This window comes from Embiotoca jacksoni, unplaced genomic scaffold (genome assembly GCF_022577435.1).
Source record: "Embiotoca jacksoni isolate LCO1_2020_lvr unplaced genomic scaffold, fEmbJac1.0.p SCAF_2, whole genome shotgun sequence".
Classification (NCBI taxonomy): Eukaryota; Metazoa; Chordata; class Actinopteri; family Embiotocidae; genus Embiotoca; species Embiotoca jacksoni.
Window position 1 is genome coordinate 18,511,964 of NW_027185340.1, and position 18,556 is coordinate 18,530,519.

General features: G+C 42.6%; 1 protein-coding gene across 16 annotated transcripts in view; it reads right to left on the minus strand.

Moving 5' to 3' along the window:
- The window catches only part of tns1b (tensin 1b), a 171,834-nt gene that overhangs the window by 16,155 nt on the left and 137,123 nt on the right, over positions 1-18,556 (minus strand). For 13 of the 16 annotated variants that reach the window (XM_069154858.1, XM_069154859.1, XM_069154866.1 and 10 more), the window contains 2 exons: positions 4,218-5,714; positions 3,179-3,259 (listed from right to left, as the gene is read on the minus strand). In XM_069154858.1, the coding sequence (XP_069010959.1) occupies positions 3,179-3,259; positions 4,218-5,714 (1,578 nt within the window). The remainder of the gene's footprint in view (positions 1-3,178; positions 3,260-4,217; positions 5,715-18,556) is intronic. The other 3 variants (XM_069154860.1, XM_069154857.1, XM_069154867.1) reach the window with 2 other exon arrangements.

Below are 18,556 nucleotides of genomic sequence, written 5' to 3' on the forward strand. Positions count from 1 at the left end.
AATAGAAGATTAGCTGCTCTTCAAACTGAAGCCGATAAATCACAAGAATTAAACAAAACTCCTCAAATTCCTTAAAAAACCAACACCATGATTGATATTCCCAAAAACACAAAACACACAAACTGTTGTACATGTTAAAAACTTTCAAATGTGGCACACAAAGTCACTTGCGCTCCATCCGTGCAACTTTATTATCAAGACTTTCTGATACATAATTGCAAACTTAACGCAATGCGTCCGTGTGGCCGGTTCTGGCTGAACCTCAAAGCAGTCAGTAAGCTGATTTTCGTTAATCTGGTTTGAACCGAGGGAGCCGGAGAGAGAAAGCTAGCAGCATAAAACAAACAGGATTGGAGTTAAGAGGGTTCTTTTTATAAGCTAATATACAATGCCATTGAGTGGCGGGTTGAGGCAGCAAAGCATGAAATGTTGGCCGAGGCAACAAAGCTAGAGTGAAAGACTAGCACTGGCTGCCCTGGTGCTTTGGAACAAGATGAAGGTTAATGGGAGAAAGAAGGGAAAGTACAATAGGTTTAAGAGGGAAACATATTGGGGATGGAGGATTCTGTGGTGGGGAGGCAGTTTACCCCGAGGTTTTTCAAATTGTGGCTTTCTCGATGTTTCCTATTATGCGCCTGAAACGGTCTGATGAATAATATGTTCGTTTATCAGAGCGTTTGTGCAGGTTGTCTTATTTTAAAGTAAATTTATGACTTTTAAGTATTTCCTCTTTCACACCTACTTGAGAAAATGTCTTGGCCAGGTGGAGTGATCTCAGAGGGAAACAAAAAAAAACACACACACACCCAGTGACCTTAAAAATGTTTTTGTCCTCTTAATGCTGGCAAATGTCTCTGCACATGGAAACAGAACATATAGACACACCCAGCTGGCGTGAGTGTGGAAACGGTAGTCAAATATTGATCTGCTTCTCACTCAGCTTCACTTTGACGTGAGGGAGCAAATACCTGGCCAAATATCTGTGCAGAAAAAATAGTGATAGCAGCTGTGTAAATTATTATTTATGAATGAAGTTAGCTGCAATTTCCACACAAGAAAATACATCTAAAGGTGTTAAAAAGGTTTTCTGGGAGTTCGCTCCAGAAATCCAAAGAAATTTTCCAAACGTCTGTGTTTTCTATCGGCATCTTTACTTATGTCAATATTTCATGCTTTGTTTTTAAATGACAGACAGGAATCAATGGTAAAAAAAAAAAGGTGCCATTCATGCCATCTGTTGGGATGGCTGATTTATCTTTAGCCTTAAATAGCTTCACATTGGCCAGAAACTTTTGGTTCTGACAGCTTTGAAAAGCATGCAGTTTACCCCCCCAAAAAAAAAAATTAAAAAAAATAGAAACACACCCAGTATTGCAGCGGACCTGAGAACTGAGAACCAGATGTTACCCACAATACACTGCTCTAAAGCAGCGCACTATCAAACACTATGCTATTGCCCTGGCGACGGCTAATGGTTTTCAGCTGGGACGGCTGGTAATCCCTCGGACTAACATTTTTTTTTCTCTCCTCTCTCATTTCTCGGCCATTTAAAATCCAGCTATCATGTGGAATAAGCACGGCGCTGATTCCAAAAACATAAACTTGATAGGTGATCCTGTGGGTTTTTCCTATTTTTTTTCTTTTCTTTTTAAAGAAGAGAAACCACAGTTTCCATGTGGATACACCTGCAACGGAGAGAGGTCATTTAAGGTAAAAAAGGAGACTGCATTCCTGCAAAAGTCAGTTTAGGTCAATATGAGAACTTAATTTTGTCTTTATAATCTGCTGTATTGTTGTGAATACTACTTGTTGTATGTAAATGTCATGGTAACTGCAGATATGATCTCATTAGAACTGTACAACTCCAACATCAACATTTAACGTAGTGTTGCATCCAAACGACAACCATCAGTAACGTCACCGTTGGTTTGTGAACGGCCGTTATGAAGCCTTGAGTTCGGAATTTGGCCGGCGCCATCTTGCTGGTTCAGAGCGGTTTGGAGCCAGACGTTACCATATTTGGACGAGCTGGGGGGGAGCGAGCGGTGGATCTGAGTCGATCTAATTGGAAACCCGGCGATACTACGTCCCACCAACTGATAGTTGTAACCTGACTGCACCACAGACCTGTCAATCAAACATAGAAGCCGCCAAAAATAGTTTTTTTAAGCTTATTTTTTAATTAATGACGGGATTATTTGCAGATGGACTGCCAGAAAACTAATAAGGAGCAACTTTAGCTAAAAAAAACAAGATAGCTCGTGGAGAAATTTTATTGACTGAGAATTTTATGAGACTAGTTGAATATAAGTCTATGGAGCTGAGGGCTATTTTGGAGCCAACCTCTAGTGGCACCCGGTGGTATTGCAACTTAAAGCACTTCCACATCGGCCTCATTTTTCAGATCTGGAAGCTACGTCCACTTTTTACATACAGTCAATGGTTGCATCACTGTAAGCGATACTGTTGTCTGTGGTAAAGAGGCCAGACTGCCCCTTCACTCAGAACAATCCTGTCTGCATTGCGGTCAGCGGCTCTCAGCGGACACACACGGCCTTTAGTGATGTTTCCAACTAGGACTGTGGTTTTTCTCTTACATTTGGTGTCTTTTGTCTGGCTTTTGTAAAATCTTGAAAATAGTGCAAGTAAAAAAATAAAAAACAGCCTTGAATGAGGCCAGTGTATCCTGGCCTCTGTATTGTTCCCCCAAGTTTGGCAAAAACGGATCTTGTGACATGCACTCTCCTGGCAAGGGACAGAGCCTCCTTTGTGCCTCCCCCTGTCTCGTTCTTGTGAAACTTTAACATTATCCATTTGAGTTTGTTTTTTTTCTACGCCACAGTTGGGGTAATTCCCTAACCTTGTGGAAGGAAACTGGAACTCAGAACAAACACAAATAAAGGGTGAGTACATACGAAGAGAGGATTCAGTGGTTAGTTTGATGATGATGTGTTATGTTTTAAAGGAGGAAGTGAAACAGACAAAAATGAGCAGCTGCAGATGGGCGGTCAATTATTAAACAAGAAAAGAGAAATCATTAAATGCAAACCAAAAGCCCCCCGCACTCAAAGGCAAAGCAGATACAGACTTGAACTTGGACTGAAGAAACACTTGGGAAAAAAAAGGACTTCTCCTTTTTCCTTTTAAGAGTTCCTTCAGACAGGATGGGAGAACCAACCCGAGAGGGAGTAAGAACGGCGGTGCTCAGACTGAGGAGAGGTCATGCTGGGGATGACACTTTGGACACGAGCCGAGTACTCTGGGTAAACAGATGAATGATGAAAGAGAGGAGAGTGATGAAGACAAAACTAAAAGGAAAACAAGCAGATAGAGGATGAAGTCTGCCCTCTGAAAGGAACAGGAGAACAAAAGGTAACAGCAACTTTCTAGACATATAACATATCCTTATTCCTGTTTCTAAAGTTTGGACATCGGCCCTTGTACATTTAAATGGCAGTAAAATCAATTTAAGCACACTGTTGATTCTAGAAAACCTCTTTCTGGCGTTTGTTATCTGAGGGTTCAGCTATCGCCCTGCTTCATGTTGACTTTGTTCCATCTCTTGATGCTCCGCAGGATGTCTGATGAGCTTATCTAGGGATAGTCAACCTGCCGGACTGAAGACGACACTTCCTGTTTGAGTGATGGGGACTGATGAAGTAACATTCAGGAAATAAAGAGCAGTGTTTTCCAGGAGAGCTGTGTATACAGTGCATGGCTGATGGCATCAACTTCACTGTTTAGCACAAATTCTGTCCTGCATTTACTGCCACAAAAGGCAGGAGGCTGTGTGTGAAAGTAATGACTCAAACATAACAATGGGAAGGTGTTTCTTGGGAGAAGTTATTGTGGAAGGCCACAATCAGAAGTCACAGTTCTATTGACAGAGGATGGACTGAAAAGAGTCAACTCTTGAAAGCCAAAAAGGTCTTTCCTGTAGAAATGGGCTGCACAGAATGTATATAGTATAACATGAGAATTCCACAGCTTTATGTCCCAAATGATCGAATGATTTTATGGTTGATTTGCCCCCGGAAAACATTTTAATCATTCCAGGCAGACTATAAAAATCTCTCAGCACATAGATACCTTTTGAAGATGCAACAAGCGGCTGCATAACAGCTAAAAAATAATAATAAATAAAGTTTTCATCCTTAGATTTTCAGTCACAAATGTAGCATAGTGTCAGCATGAAATAAATTAATATAAGATTTTACCTGCCACTCTTTGGGCCACCAGACCTTCAACGTTGAATACTTCATCAGGCTCACTGTCTCTTGGCTGGGGTGACGGTGAGACAGCACCGGGACTTCTCTGCGGCTCAGAGACCTCGGCAGACTGGGACAGCGTGGTTGGTGGGTAGGTGTTGGTGGGCTTGAGCTGAAGGTGGCCACTTACAGCGTGGGAAACTTGTGAGGAAATGCTGGATCCAGGTGTCTCAGAAGTGTAACCCAGAGATCCGTGGACAGGTGCGGCGTCAACTGACATTTGACCTGGTGACGACTGGTTGCTCAGGCTGGACATGTGGCCAGCAAAGTGGGAGTGAATGGCAGCATCGGTCTGGTAGGAGGGCCTGGTTTGGTTCTGAGAGAAGGATGGCTGGGTTGTCACTACAACACTGTTTTCCCTCAATGGAGCACTTTGGGACTTTGTCAGCTGTGAACGGCCCGGTTCCAGGTCCAACATGAGGAGATTAAGGGTTTCTATAGATTGCTCAATCTCTTGCTGGGAGGCGCTCTGGCGATGAGGGAACTGTGGCAGGCTGTGGTGGCTGGGCATCGCCACTGCAGAAGAAGGTGGACTAAAAGTAAGACCTTCAGTCATCGGCTCCTCGGGTACACCAAACTGCTGCCAAACATTGAGACCACGTTGTACGGCATCCCTGCTACTAGTGGTGCGGGCGGGAGCTTGCGGCATAGACTTTGGATCTGCACCAAATGACTGCGAGCGGTACAGACTACCATTTTGGGTAGCCATGTAATTACCAGAGGATGCCATTGAATCACTTTGGGTCAAGGTGACAGGTTTGTCAGGTCTTCCAACGTGAGGTTGGACGGTTTCGAGAAGCTTTTCTGGGATGCTGCGCTCCAGGTATGGCACATGGTCCTGGCCATTGATAAGTGGCTCCGACTGGTAGTAGAGATCAGCTGGTGTAGCCCGGCCATCTGTCGAGGAGAATGTCCCAAGACTGTCCACACTGTTGCCTTCCTGACTGGTAGGAAGCTCATCATCTAAAATGTCGGTTTCACGATCAATGCTACCGTGCCCATTAACATGGATCTGGGCGGGCACCAGATGGAGCATTCCTCCAACAGTGGATGTTGGGGTGGACAGGTAGGCCTGTCGGTGCATGGGCCCCTCCAAGCCACTCAGCAGTTGCTCCAGCTCCTTTTTCTCTTGGGGACTGATTGGTTGTTGGACAGGCGGGGCGTGGTTATGGACTGAGGGTAACTCCTGTCCCACGGCAATATGCGTCTGGCTCACTGTGGAAGCCTGAGGGGCTGCCGTCGCTTCATCAGTTCGGTCAGTTTTGATGGAGGCAGTGGAGTTTCCTGAGTCGCTACTCACTGACAAGGCATGGTCGACCGCAGGTAGAGCGTGGTCAACAGCGGTGGGTGGAAGGCCGTTCGATGTCACTGTTCCTTCAACACAGTCCTTTTTGCGAACTTTGGCGTAGAGGCTGCCGTCCAGTGGTCCTTGGGTATGGATAACTTCTGAAACAAACAAGTATGACAAAGTCTCATTAGAATCAGATTATGCTTAATAGGACACTCAACAATGACTTAGTTTTCCCCAACCCTGTAATTTTCAGTTGCTCAACTATTTTTAGACACTAACTTGGCCAATACGGACATAAATGTGTATTCTTCTAAATATAAAGCACATGGGATTCATCAAGACATTACGATGTGTGAGGAACTATTAGAGAGAAGTATGGGTATCAGGAGATTGTGTGGGCATGGCCAAAGCAGCTGCAGTTAAATTAAACACTGGCTCATGTCCACCTATTCTACCAGCTTCAGGAAATGAGCAGAGTCTGTGGCATGCACTGTGGAAAAAAACGATGAAATCACAGGAGCCCTGCTTTGCCCTTTCTCAAACCAACTGCAATAATCTGTACCACCAGAAACATCCTGACACATCAAAAGATCAAACAGTTGTCAGTTTTATTTGCTATTGACCCTCACAACAGGGGGGAAAAAAAACAAAGGATTAATCAACATCGCAGACTTAATCTGCCAAGTTGCTCGCTCATGAACCCACATGGAAGGCTGTATCGTAGATGAACATAAATGCATGTATACTGTGCATTCACATAAAGCTACAACCAAGGCTAGTGAAGAGGAAGTAGGGTGCCCCAATCAGAAGAAGTTAGTCATCACTGGAAAATCTGCCTCACTGTAAGGAAGGCCTGGAGGCTTTTCCTGGCCAATGAAACCCGAAGCAAAACACAACACACTGAAAGTCAAACTGAAAAGGTTCAAACACACATGTACATACACACCAGCTTACAAGAACGTTTTTCCTCTCTCGTCCAGCCAACACGGTGCATCGACGCAGACTGATTTATCAACCTTCTCATATAATCAAAGGCAACCAAATTGTGAGTTCATTCTTCAAGTAAAAAAATCACAACTACGCCACACGCTTTACACCATTTAGTAACATTTTGTGTAGTTATACATACTTCAGGAGAGTAAAGAGTCAAACAATACCTTGTCAGACACCTCCTGTCCATTATAGTTCCCAAGAAACCTCATAACCTCATGATGAGGTGCATCCTGATAACTAAATCAGATTCTACAGCTGGGAAAGGAGCCGCACAAAGAAGCTGTCTGTGTCTCTGTAACTTATAGATATCTCCATCTCGGCTCCAGTGAATACGAGGCTCTGTAACAGAGCTTAGTGGGCGTACACGAGCTGGGTACTGCAAGGTCTCCTTCGCTGGCCTGGGGCAACTTGCCAAGGGAATGGCGGCTGTACTGTCAAGCTGCTGGTGGAAACAAATCTGGTGGTTCTTGGTCACAGAAAATCACAGCGGATGTTTACTACGAATATGTTAGTGAGTTTGCTTTGGTGCATTTGTGGGCCACATGCAGGAAAAAGAGGCGATGGAGGCTTCTAGCAGATCTAGTCAGATAATGGCCCGTTGTAGAATCACATACCATTTGGACGATGTATCTTCAGTGTATACCCAAAGTTCAGTAAGCTAGTCAACTATAATTATCTTCGTCAATACAGTCCAATGACAAAGCAGGTATCCAGAGTTTTGTTTGTTGTTATTGTCAATTCTCCACCAAATGTTGACTCCCCCAAAAGGTTAGCCGGTAAGACAGGAGGTCCAAATCAAGTCATCATTACATATTTATATATCTCACGAAACTGCGAAAGTATCAAGTGAGGATCAAGCAGTGCATGCATTTCCACTGACAGGAGCGCACACACACACACACACACACACACACACACACACACACACACACACACACTTTTACTTTTAATGCAGCCATGCTGATAAACATAGGCATAAGTCGTGAAAGAAGAGCCCTCCTCACTTTCTCCATTTCAGTACCTTTATAATCACCTGCCCTGCAGACAAATTTTACTCCCACAGTTCGGACGATCAGTCACACAAGCAGAGCTGATCTCACATCCTCACTGCCTGAACTACAACACTTCAACAAGCTACCGCAAATTAGTCCTGTCAAAGGAAACATCAGAAACACCTCCACAGGAGGAGGTTCCCCTACCTGTGTGAGCGCTGGACGACAGTACAGCCCCAAAACTAAGCTGGGAAAAGTCCTGCAGAGGAGCCCCCGGGGTGGGACATGAAGGATTACAGCAGGAGTTGGGGGAGTTGGTTTTGGCTACTGGTCCTTCTCCTCCTCCCTCTCCTGAATAGCTTGCTGTCTGGCCGGAGAGCTGCTGCTGCTGCTGTTGCTGGCTGCTCAGTGGCTCGCACTACACTAAAGGCTGCCCCTGCTGTGTGTGTGTATGTGGGAGGTCTATCACAACGGCCTGTTTGACGGTGCATGTGAGAGGTGGGGGTGGGGGTGGGGGGTAATAGGCCGCTGAATTCTGGGTTTGATAGAATGACATCAGTCCGATGAGGTTGGAAACTCTCTCACTCTCTCTCTCTCTCTCACTGTCTCTCTCTCTCCCTCTCACACTCACACACACACACACACACACACACACCTAGTTCTTAATGTACATCTTTTTATGAACCATAGGGTTTGTATACTTTACTAAAAAGACCCTTTGTTCATTAATTATAACACTTACCAGTTATGTTATAAACTGAACTAATATACATCCACTAACATTCATAGAAATAATCTCTTTCCATGCACACAGATGCACGTCCTTTTACCCGCTGGTGTCAAAAACCATTCATGTAATGGAAAGAGCCATTTTGTCCAACAACAGTGATTTAACAAGCTAGAAAGCAGGGAGAAAACTCCACCCTGCTGCAGTCAGATGGAAAAACAGAAAAGCTTATTGAGAAAAAAAAAAGAATAATACATGGAGCGGCTGCTGATTGGTTTTGTTTTGAATATAAGAAAGAAAGAAAGAAAGAAAGAAAGAAAGAAAGAAAGAAAGAAAGAAAGAAAGAAAGAAGCTTATTTTCCTAAAGATAAACGGTGATGTAGATGCTTAACGTTAGTTGTTGGGATGGAAAGATGGCGTATTGACAAAACCCAACCCTTTCACCACCGTTTGGAAGCTCCTCAGTCTGTTGGGGAGATTATCACCAAGCCATTTCCATTCCTTAACACAATTCAGAAAAATAACAACAACCACATAAATCATTCTGACAGATAGTAAACATCTGACTTTGAAAATTCAATACAAGTAACATGATTGTCGAACCAAGTCCCTTGTTTTTATTCCTTTCTTTCTTGCCCCATTTCCTTTCCCTGGCCTCCCACTCTATTATCTCAGTGATGATGATGATGATGGTAATGACTACGATGGTTCCAGCTGTGCTGTGATCCCACTCTCAGATCGAATTAAAAGCCTAAGTTTAGTCAGGACCTCTAACTAGCTCATGTCTTCACTTAAAGAGACGACGTGACCAATCGGCAGAATCCCCATTTGTACTACAGGAAACTCAATCTGTCACTTTAAACTTGTGCTACTTTTTTAGGCGAGGCGGACTATTTATGTTGAAGACGCTTCCGTGTGTGGTGCGATGTCTGCTGCTGTTTTCATTGGGTTGAAATGAACCCACATAAGCCTCTACAAATAACCTTTGACAGCTTTCCTTCAAGTGATAAGAACGGGCATGTGCATGTGTGATATCCTACACTGTGTGTGTCTGTGTCAGTGTGTTTTTACACACTCCCTAGGAGGTAAATAGTTGCTCTGTGATCCCAAGCACATTACTGAGAGGATCACGTCTGCAGTCCCGACCTCGTAGCCCCAACTAATTATACAACTGCAGGAGAGAGTGAAGAAATGTCTGGCGAGTCTGGAACGACCCATCGGTCGCATCGCTACATCCAGGGACAAAAAAATAAAAAAAATAAACAACCGTCACAGATAAAGATCTTGCATGTGAACAGAAACATGGATGAATATAGCTCTGCAGAACTTGACATGTTAAGGTGCTGTCAGATATTTTGAGGTTCTGTGGGCCAGTTGGTGCAAGTGACCTCTTCATCTCCGAACTTTGAGCTCTGACCCTGGTAGCAATAGATAGATGGGAGAGGGGGTGGAGGGGGCGGGGGTGGGGGGGAGTTAATGTCTTCTGGCATTAACAAAATGCAATGACGAAACACTTTCTGAGAATGTCCCTGAAGGTCTCAAAGCTCCAAACGCTAATAGCTGGACGAGAATAAAGTTCCAAGTGTGTTTACATGTAAGAAGCCCAAGAGAATAAACAGCCTCAGTAGCTGTACATGATGGTGTAACTGTATGTAAGTATAGCACTGGTGCCATATTTGGTAAAAGTTAATGAGTGAACTATTGATTTGACAACAAAGCGTGCCTTTACTGTACATCAGGGCTCAAGGAACCGTATTAAAGTAAGACCGTGGCCTCGTAAATGATCTACACGAGAACGCTATTACATGTTCTGAATGGGATTCATTTGGCTTGTGAAGACTGATGAAAGAGTCAGCCAAGGACTAATGAAGCAGACCTGATAAAAAAAAGTATTGTAGTCCTCGTCATGTTGGTGGCTTACTTATGTGAGGTAACTACGTTTAAATACAATTTAGCTAATGCCGACATTCGTATCCCCAAAAGGCTTAGTCAAATGTAAGTACAGGAACTCTTTCTAGTTTAATGAACACTTGCTCTGCAGCTCATTAAATATACATCAAAGTTTACTGTGAATCAATATGTGTGAGTGCAGACCTCTTAGGACAGCGAAAAGAAAGGACAAGGTAATAGACGGTTGTTTGGAACAGGCAGGAAAAGGATATTGATTACCTTCAATCTCCTCAAAACTGGCCAACTCTGCCCTGGCTATTTGTAGTATTATCTGTAGTTCCAAAAAATGCCTTAGAAATGAACATCAACTCAAGTAGCATCAAATAACATCCCTCATATCACTGCAAAATACCTAACAACCTGTCGCAAGTAACCTGTAGCCACCATTGGTCAAACGTAGTACCGATATCGAGCAAAAATGTGACTAAAAATAAACACAGAAACATCGCCATAAGCTACACACACCATGCACTATAAATCAGCCCAACAGTTCATCTATGCAGAGCATTATGTTTCACTCTGGATGAGGCTGTGTCTCAGGAAAAGTCATCAACGGTCGTTAGCGGCACGGCTGCAAAAGGAAAATTTGAAGGGCCAAATGAGGAGAGCGTCTGATGAGCTGGCTGCAGCAATCTCATTCTAGAGGTGAGGAGACATGCTGATGGACCGAATCTTGCTAGCTATGGTTTGGAAAGACCACAAAGACAGAACCACATCGTTTGGCCTGAAGCTCTGATAGTTTATGCAGATCCTCCTAAAAGCAACTCTCGTCAGCTCTTGTTCTAATCAACATCTCGGTAAATGTTTTGGATGCAAACCGGTCCCGCTCCGGAACCAGATACTTCCTGGTATTAGAGCTGCATCGATACAATTCTATGGCGGGTTAAACTGTCAAGAACCCTTTGAGAATCTTCAGCTAACAAAAACTCTGATTACGGTAATATATACTATACCGAACGATTGCTGTTACTTTTTACTTTCCAAAATGTGAGACGGAGAGAGAGGAAGAGAAAGAGCAGAATACCTGAATATAAAAGCCCTCTGTTGTACCAAACAGGAGAAAAGGAGATTCTCTGGCCTTTATTAGGTGGTGTTTCTGTGGCTTACATCCACAATTTCTTCCGTAAATTCACTTTCAGTCCAGTTTGGCCGGTACATTGTATCACCTGCCAGCAAGAACCAAAAGATGACCAAGGTGGTATTACACTCTAGAAGTTATCACCTTCTCTTCCCATCCATGCAACTGTCCTAAACAACCAGTAGATGTCTTTGGTCCAGTGACGAGGGCGTGACCCCTTACCGGCTCGCTCCATTTCTGGCTTTGTGTTGGTAGGAACACATAAATAAACGACCGGTACCGCTATCACAGGTTGGAATTTTAGGTAGTGACTTTGGACCATCAGCACCCAAGAAATCCTGAACTGTTGCTTAATAGAGAAAAATGGAGGTTCCTTGATGTCACTGGCAGAGTAATGACGAGCCTTACTCTGCTTCTCCCAGCAAGGTTTCCTGTGAAGTGAAGATAATAAAGAGGGAGAGGAGGCCAGTATTTGCGTTGGAACCAACATAAAAGTGTTTGAGTTCATGCAAAAACAGTTATCCCTTTTCTCCTCGTGAAATTCATCTCCTGTGTCTTTCCACCTCTTGGCTCTGAAGGGGTCTATTCAGTGAGCTAAGTGACCCGTGCAGAAGGATGCCCTGGGCCAGTAACACAATAAATAGGACACCCAGTAAAGAAAATGAAACTCTTGGTCCCTGCTTTCAGTTCATTTAAATAGTTTGGGGAGACCAAGTTAAAGCAGAAGTTCCTCGTCAAACCCAAATTCAATGTGAAAGAGGCGTTCCAACACCGGTGACCAAGGTGTTTATAGACATTTGGCCCTCAACGGGAGACAGTGGGAGCCAACGGATGTCTACTAGAGTCAGGCTTATCAAATTTATGGCTTAGAAATGCCTTATTAAAATTTTTTTTTTTTAAATACCATCCACAAGGAAATAATGCTGTTTGCCAAGGGATTTGTGTGTGTCCTTCTTCAACAGTGCAAAGACATCAATACCGGCTAAAAGATGGATAAAGACGGGGTCTTGTGAGAGTGGCCTGTGGAAAGTGCTCATGATTAATTACGTCCTGGCTCTTCTGTGGTACTTTTTGCCAGATCAGCTGTGTAAAGATGGCTGGAGAAACAGAGAGAGAAGGAATGAGTGTGTCTGGCCAACAGCTGGAGCAAAGCTGCATCCATAAGTAGGTAACAGAGCGCTCATTCATTCCCACACATTATGGACTGCCGATAACCGCCATTGTCTCTCCGTCTCTCTGGATTAGCCATGTCCTGCAAAGATCTGTACACTCCTCACACTGTAGTACTTCAGCTCTCAAGGCCAATGCAAACAATACATTGTAGAACGCTTCATATGGATGTGTTAAATAACTATTATCCTCTGACTGTCGCCTCACAAAAGCCCCTGTCACTGTGCCCCCACAACCAGGGTCCAAACAGGAACACCACAACACAAGGCACTTATTCATTCTTTGGGGTCCAATGCAGTCTTTACTACAAGACCAGTCCTTTATTTTTTTCTGTCTTGGCTGTTATGCAATCGAAGCTGTGCAAAGTTTGGAGTCAAAGCAGCCTAATCCGCCCAAAGTCTCAGACCAGACTAAGCGACTGATAGCATGGAAGCCTGTTGCCAACACAAAGGACCAGACGTTTCACCTCTGCATCTTCTTGGAGAAATACAACAACCTGTCTTGTGTTTCAACCAAATCACATTCCTGAGTCCCTGAGAAGTGCCAGATGCAAGAATGTTCAGGCCAGCTGATATCACAAAAAGTGAACAGCTGCCATCCAGATACAGGAACATGTTAATCTCATTTTCATTTAATCATGAAACAACTCATCTGGAACGATCTGGCCACCATGACAACATCTGTAGAATAGATGGAAGGAGAATACAACCCGCTGGAAGTTTGGGCCGCAATGTGAGCAAGTATGTACCCCTGCTGAAGGGCCCATTAGCAAAAGGCTGACTCTGGATCAACAGTTCTACTCATAGACTGTAAATTTAAAAAAAGGGATGTAGCCTCGGTGACGCTACATTCTGCTCATCCAAAAATGGGCAAAGAGGTGGTGCATAGGTAAACTGAGCCGAATGAAGCCTAGTTTGCAGGAAGCTAGCCAACTGTGATGGCACCCACTTGTCTTTAAAAGAGCCCCGCCCTTAATTATGCATAACTATGAGGCCTAATACAATTTTAACGTGTGAGTTACATAAAAAATTAACCCCTCTACAGGTGTCATGAACGAGTTGTAAACATGTTTATTTCTGCTGCAAAAATTTTGCATTTTAGTCTGAGGATCAACTGGGTCGGTATTACCTCACTTTTGGAGCTAGCCTCAAGAGGCCATTTGTGGAACTGCAGTTTTTGCCACTTCCACTTTATTGGAAGTTGCTTTCCCTGGATCAATTAAGATAATATTCCTCACCAGATTAATTTTACATATCAATTTCTTGTTAATATTTAAACATGATTGAATTCACACAAAAAATTATATTTAGGGTTAGGATAGTGTTTAAAAGATACTTTATTGTACCGAGAGTATCTAAAGACTGAGACGTGACAGGAATTTATAGTTCATTTGGAATTAGTAATGGCTCTACTTCACTGTCTGTGGAAAGTATCTCAGTCAGCCGTATGCGCCCAAACATAGTCTCAGCAGTGATATCATTCTGTTGCATCAACTTGTTTCTCCACCAGGATTATGTAAATCCCCCCCATCCAAACCCCACCCATTTCTGTGGCTCACAAATACAGACTTAAATTTGACTCAACTCATTTAAGCCCCTCTCTCTCCTGCTATAAGAATGTAGCGACAAATCGTCTGTACCCAAAGGGCGGCCATGGTCGACTCAGACTTTCAGTTGGATCAGTGGAGTCTGCTGGAATAAATCTCAGACTAATGCGTATGAGGTCACAGAGGAAGTGTTAACAAAGTACAAAACAACACAAGGAAATACTTATTGGACCCTGGATAAACAGTAACTTTATGGCATCAGAAAATATGCCGATGTAGCAAAATCAAGGACACTTGGCGAGAATTTGCAACAGTGCCTGAAGACTTCCAGCTCAAAAACACATACTGAGGTCTTTCATGTAAAGTTCAAGGAGTTATGTATAGGCTTAGGCATTATTCCCATTTTAAACTAAGTGCTGCAATGAAATTGAACCCACGTGAACCAAGAAGTCTGTCTGTACAGTCTTATAGATGTTGAAAATAGACAGATTTGGTTATATTTTTACAATTTGCTTTGGCTTTTTCTTCTTAATATGTTTGTCTGTGCTGCAGTTTTTAATCCTGGATAATAGTCTGCTTCCTTGTGTTAGTGTTTCCTTTAGACATCCTTTAACGATGTTGCCACAATCCAAGATTACAGCAATTAACGTACTAAGCATAGTGACATTTTTCCCAAAAGAAGCGATACCCCTACTACATGAATGAAAACACATTTTAATAAAGATGAAGTATACTTTCCCATTAAAAAACAGAGGATTTTTTTTATTTTTTATTTATTTATTTTTAGCAGAGATTGAAAACTGAATTTGTAAAAGATGAAACTTCAAAGGCTCTTTTTCCTTTTGAGCATCGTTGAAGCAGATTAACAAATAAAACACAAAGGGGCAAAGCATTTGGATAATAGACAACTTGAAGTCAATGAGTAATTCAATACACTTCTAGAAGCAGTAAAAATCAAGTTTCCACATTTACAGTCCTGAGCATGTTACTCACATGTTGTGAAAGACGTCAGCTGCTGAATTTGTGACAACTTTTCTTTCCGCCGTTACATAAAAAGCAAACTGGTCACAGTTTCACGGCTGAACTCTTCAACGACTATTAAAACCTTGAGGAACAGACATCAGCTGCATCGCGGCAGCGGGAAGACGAAAGATACGCCGGACACAAGTTCACCATGTAACTCTTTAGAAAAGTGTCTGTCTGTGCTGAGCAGCGGCTTGCACAAAAAAACCCACTCTGACATTCCCTGTCACTCCTCCTGTGAATGTGTGCACAAAAGAGCTTCACAGTCGAGCGCAGGACTTTGCCTTTAACTCCTCCGACTCCTCAGAGGACGGAGAGAGGAGGGAGAGAGAAAAGGTGAACGTGAGAGATCGAGAGAGAGAGAAAGTGAAGGGGTGAAAAAGTATGAACCAACTATGAATCATTAGTGAAAATTCTATTGAAGTTTTTCCACAGCAACATACGCATCTGATTCGATTCTGCACAATAACATAGCAAATGTCAATGTTTATATAACTTTTTTGTATAATATACAATTAAACTAATATAATTGAATTGGAGAACTCAAAACAGCAGTCAAGATATTTTTTATAGGAAAAGGTTGAGGGATTGATAACAAATACATCATGTTATCATATTTTGATCTCTGGTGAAATCTGTTTGTCTTCAGTCTCATGCAGTTTTTTCCTCATCACTCATGTCTCCCATCTCTCCCCAGTTATTCCAGAAATGCCAGGGGTTTGCCAGCTGAGTCAATCACTGGGACCGAATAGTAAACAAAAACACAAGGGTCTGCCGCACCACAAGCAACTGTCAACATGCATTGACGAAAATATGATCCACCCTTCGCTGTCGGTGCAGAGGAGGAGCTGCACATCTGCTCCTCGCACAGTTTCCTGCAGTAACGATTGCAAATGGTGACGAGCGTTGAAGGAAACCGAGCATCAACAAGGATTCTGCTGGGAAAACTAATATTTTTACTCAACTCATTAAACTCATATTTGAATGTTAGTTAACAATACTGCAAAGTTTGTAGTTAAGGGAAATGCAGCAGGAAACAGTGTATCAGAGTAACAGTGGGATCAGGTTATACTGGATTGGACGTTACTATTCTTCAGTTAGCAAAACAGCTAATAAAGTATTAGGAAGTAGGCGATGCCAATCAGCAAATTCAAGTGGAAACTTCTTGGTCTGACATTATGCTTCATTTAGTTTGGCTCCTGTTTGTTTTACGTCTGTATTTCACTTTAGTGCTCAAATAGAAATTATTATTTTAAGCATGACACACGGATGACAAACTTCAACATATGCTCTTTGTTCATGTCCTGTACTGCGCTGGCCAGTCTAACACATGTAACTCCACATTCTTTATATATTACTTTGTAAAATAGATGGAGAAACTCTACTGTTTATCTTGGAATTGGAGAATCAGAAAATAAAATTGTTGATGCTGAGTTGTGGGATCTTTTCTGATAGTAGTATAAAAAAGTATGACTTTATTTCAACAATCTGAGTGTGGGATCTAAAGTGCATTTAGACTGTGTCCAAATCCACTTTTACAAATATTAATACAAAACAAGGTGCATGGTTCACCTACGGACTGTTAATTAATCATAGGGATGTTTTGGGCGTAACATGAATTAAACCAATCAGAGATCTGTCTCCTATTCCCTTGCGTTGTGTGAATTGACTTAAGACCAGGTTTTGATTGGTCAATTGCATAATAACCTTACTCTGCCGCAGGATAGAAATGTGTTAACAATGCACCTGACTACACCTCAGACCAACAAACCTATGGGTGCTGGACAGAAAAACGCTAACCTCTTTGTGCAAGGTGTGAGATAGAGCCCATTGTGCATCTGATCAGTCTTCAAATTGGACTTCTTCAATCATATTTATCTTCTCACCAGCACCTGAAGACATGCGAACACACCCACACCAACAAACCTCTGAATAAACCTTTAGATTGGTGATTGCAGGTCTAAAATATGAAACCAAAGGTCAATCTTGTTCACTGACCAAATAATCCATCAAAAAACAACAACAAAATCTGGATAAGATTATCAAAAATGTTAACAATTCTTTTTCTGTATACTGAAAGTATATTTTAAAGTTACAGTGGCTTCTGTATAAGTGAATTGTGTAGGTGTTTTTCATTTTGATTATTGTGTTCATGCAAGATGCATGACAAAAATCCCTGCGCTAAAATGGCCCCACAACAGCTATAGCTGTTTTTTATGGAATAAACACAATGAAAGTCAGCATCAATCTTTGGAAACTAACATCAACCACATAGATGCAACTTACCCAATGTTGATCCCAACAAAACATTGGCCCTATAATTTCATGCTTTATGCAGCGCCTTGATAAGCAAAGACTTGATAAAAGTAGCCTTGCACTTTCTTTAGAAGACCAACTCCAATCCTGGCCAACGGAAAACCAAACACCAACGAGACTTTTCTCAGAAACTCTTGTGAAGATATACACTCCTGACCTGTTTTCCTCTCAGCTCTGTAAGAGGAACTAATTGCCTTTTCAGCACTAACAAGTGTCAAGCCAAATGACCTTCAGTTTACTGGAAACCCTCGCTGTGATTTTTTTTTTTAACGTTTCTTTAAATGCCATCTCCATGCTGAGGTCATTAATAGCTGCGTGCATCGGTGTGACTGTTGGCTGAATAAAGTGGAGGAACAAAACAGCTATTAAGGGACATGTTTGAAGTCTTATCAACTACTCCAAGTCTCAAGTAGCTAAAACAAAAAAGAGATGGTGTGTGTGTGTGTGTGTGTGTGTGTGTGTGTGTGTGTGTGTGTGTGTGTGTACTTGGACAACTATCTTTGACAGGACCAACTTTCGTTTTAAAGTATCAAAGTGAGGACATTCTGGCCGATTCTTAGTTTCCAGTGTTTCCCCTCAGCAGACAGCCTTGTGGGGGACGGGATGCACTCCAGGACAGAAATTAGTGCGACCCCTCAGTGACAGAAAAATGGAATAGCTGAAATTAAACAGATTCATAGGAATTAAGTAAATAAGTAAATAAATAGCCATGGACGTAAACTCTAGTTCTATGAGTCCGTTTATATTTTGTTTCTTTCAGCAGGGGCGTGGGGGGTGGCCTGGTAGGGGAAACACCGCTTTCTCACACCCCTTCAAAGGGACGTTTTAGGGTTTAGACTTGGTGTTAGGGTAAAGGTTAGTGTTAGGTTTAGGTTCGGGTTCAGGTTCAGGTTCGGACAAGGGTTGTGGTTAGGTACTTAGTTATGATGGTTAAGGTTAGGGTTAGGGTTAAAGATAGCTGTACAAGCATGCATGTGTGTGCGTGTGTGTGTGTGTGTGTGTGTGTGTGTGTGTGTGTGTGTGTGTGCGTGTGTGCGTGTGTGTGTGTGTGTGCGTGTGTGTGTTTGTGTGTGTGTGTTTGTGTGTGTGTGTGTTTGTGTGTAATTTAGATTCTAATTCAGATTTGACCACAGTGTCATCATCGGATGACAGAAGGTGAGAAGAGGCAGGCAACTTGGATCGGACTGGACTTAGATAATTTA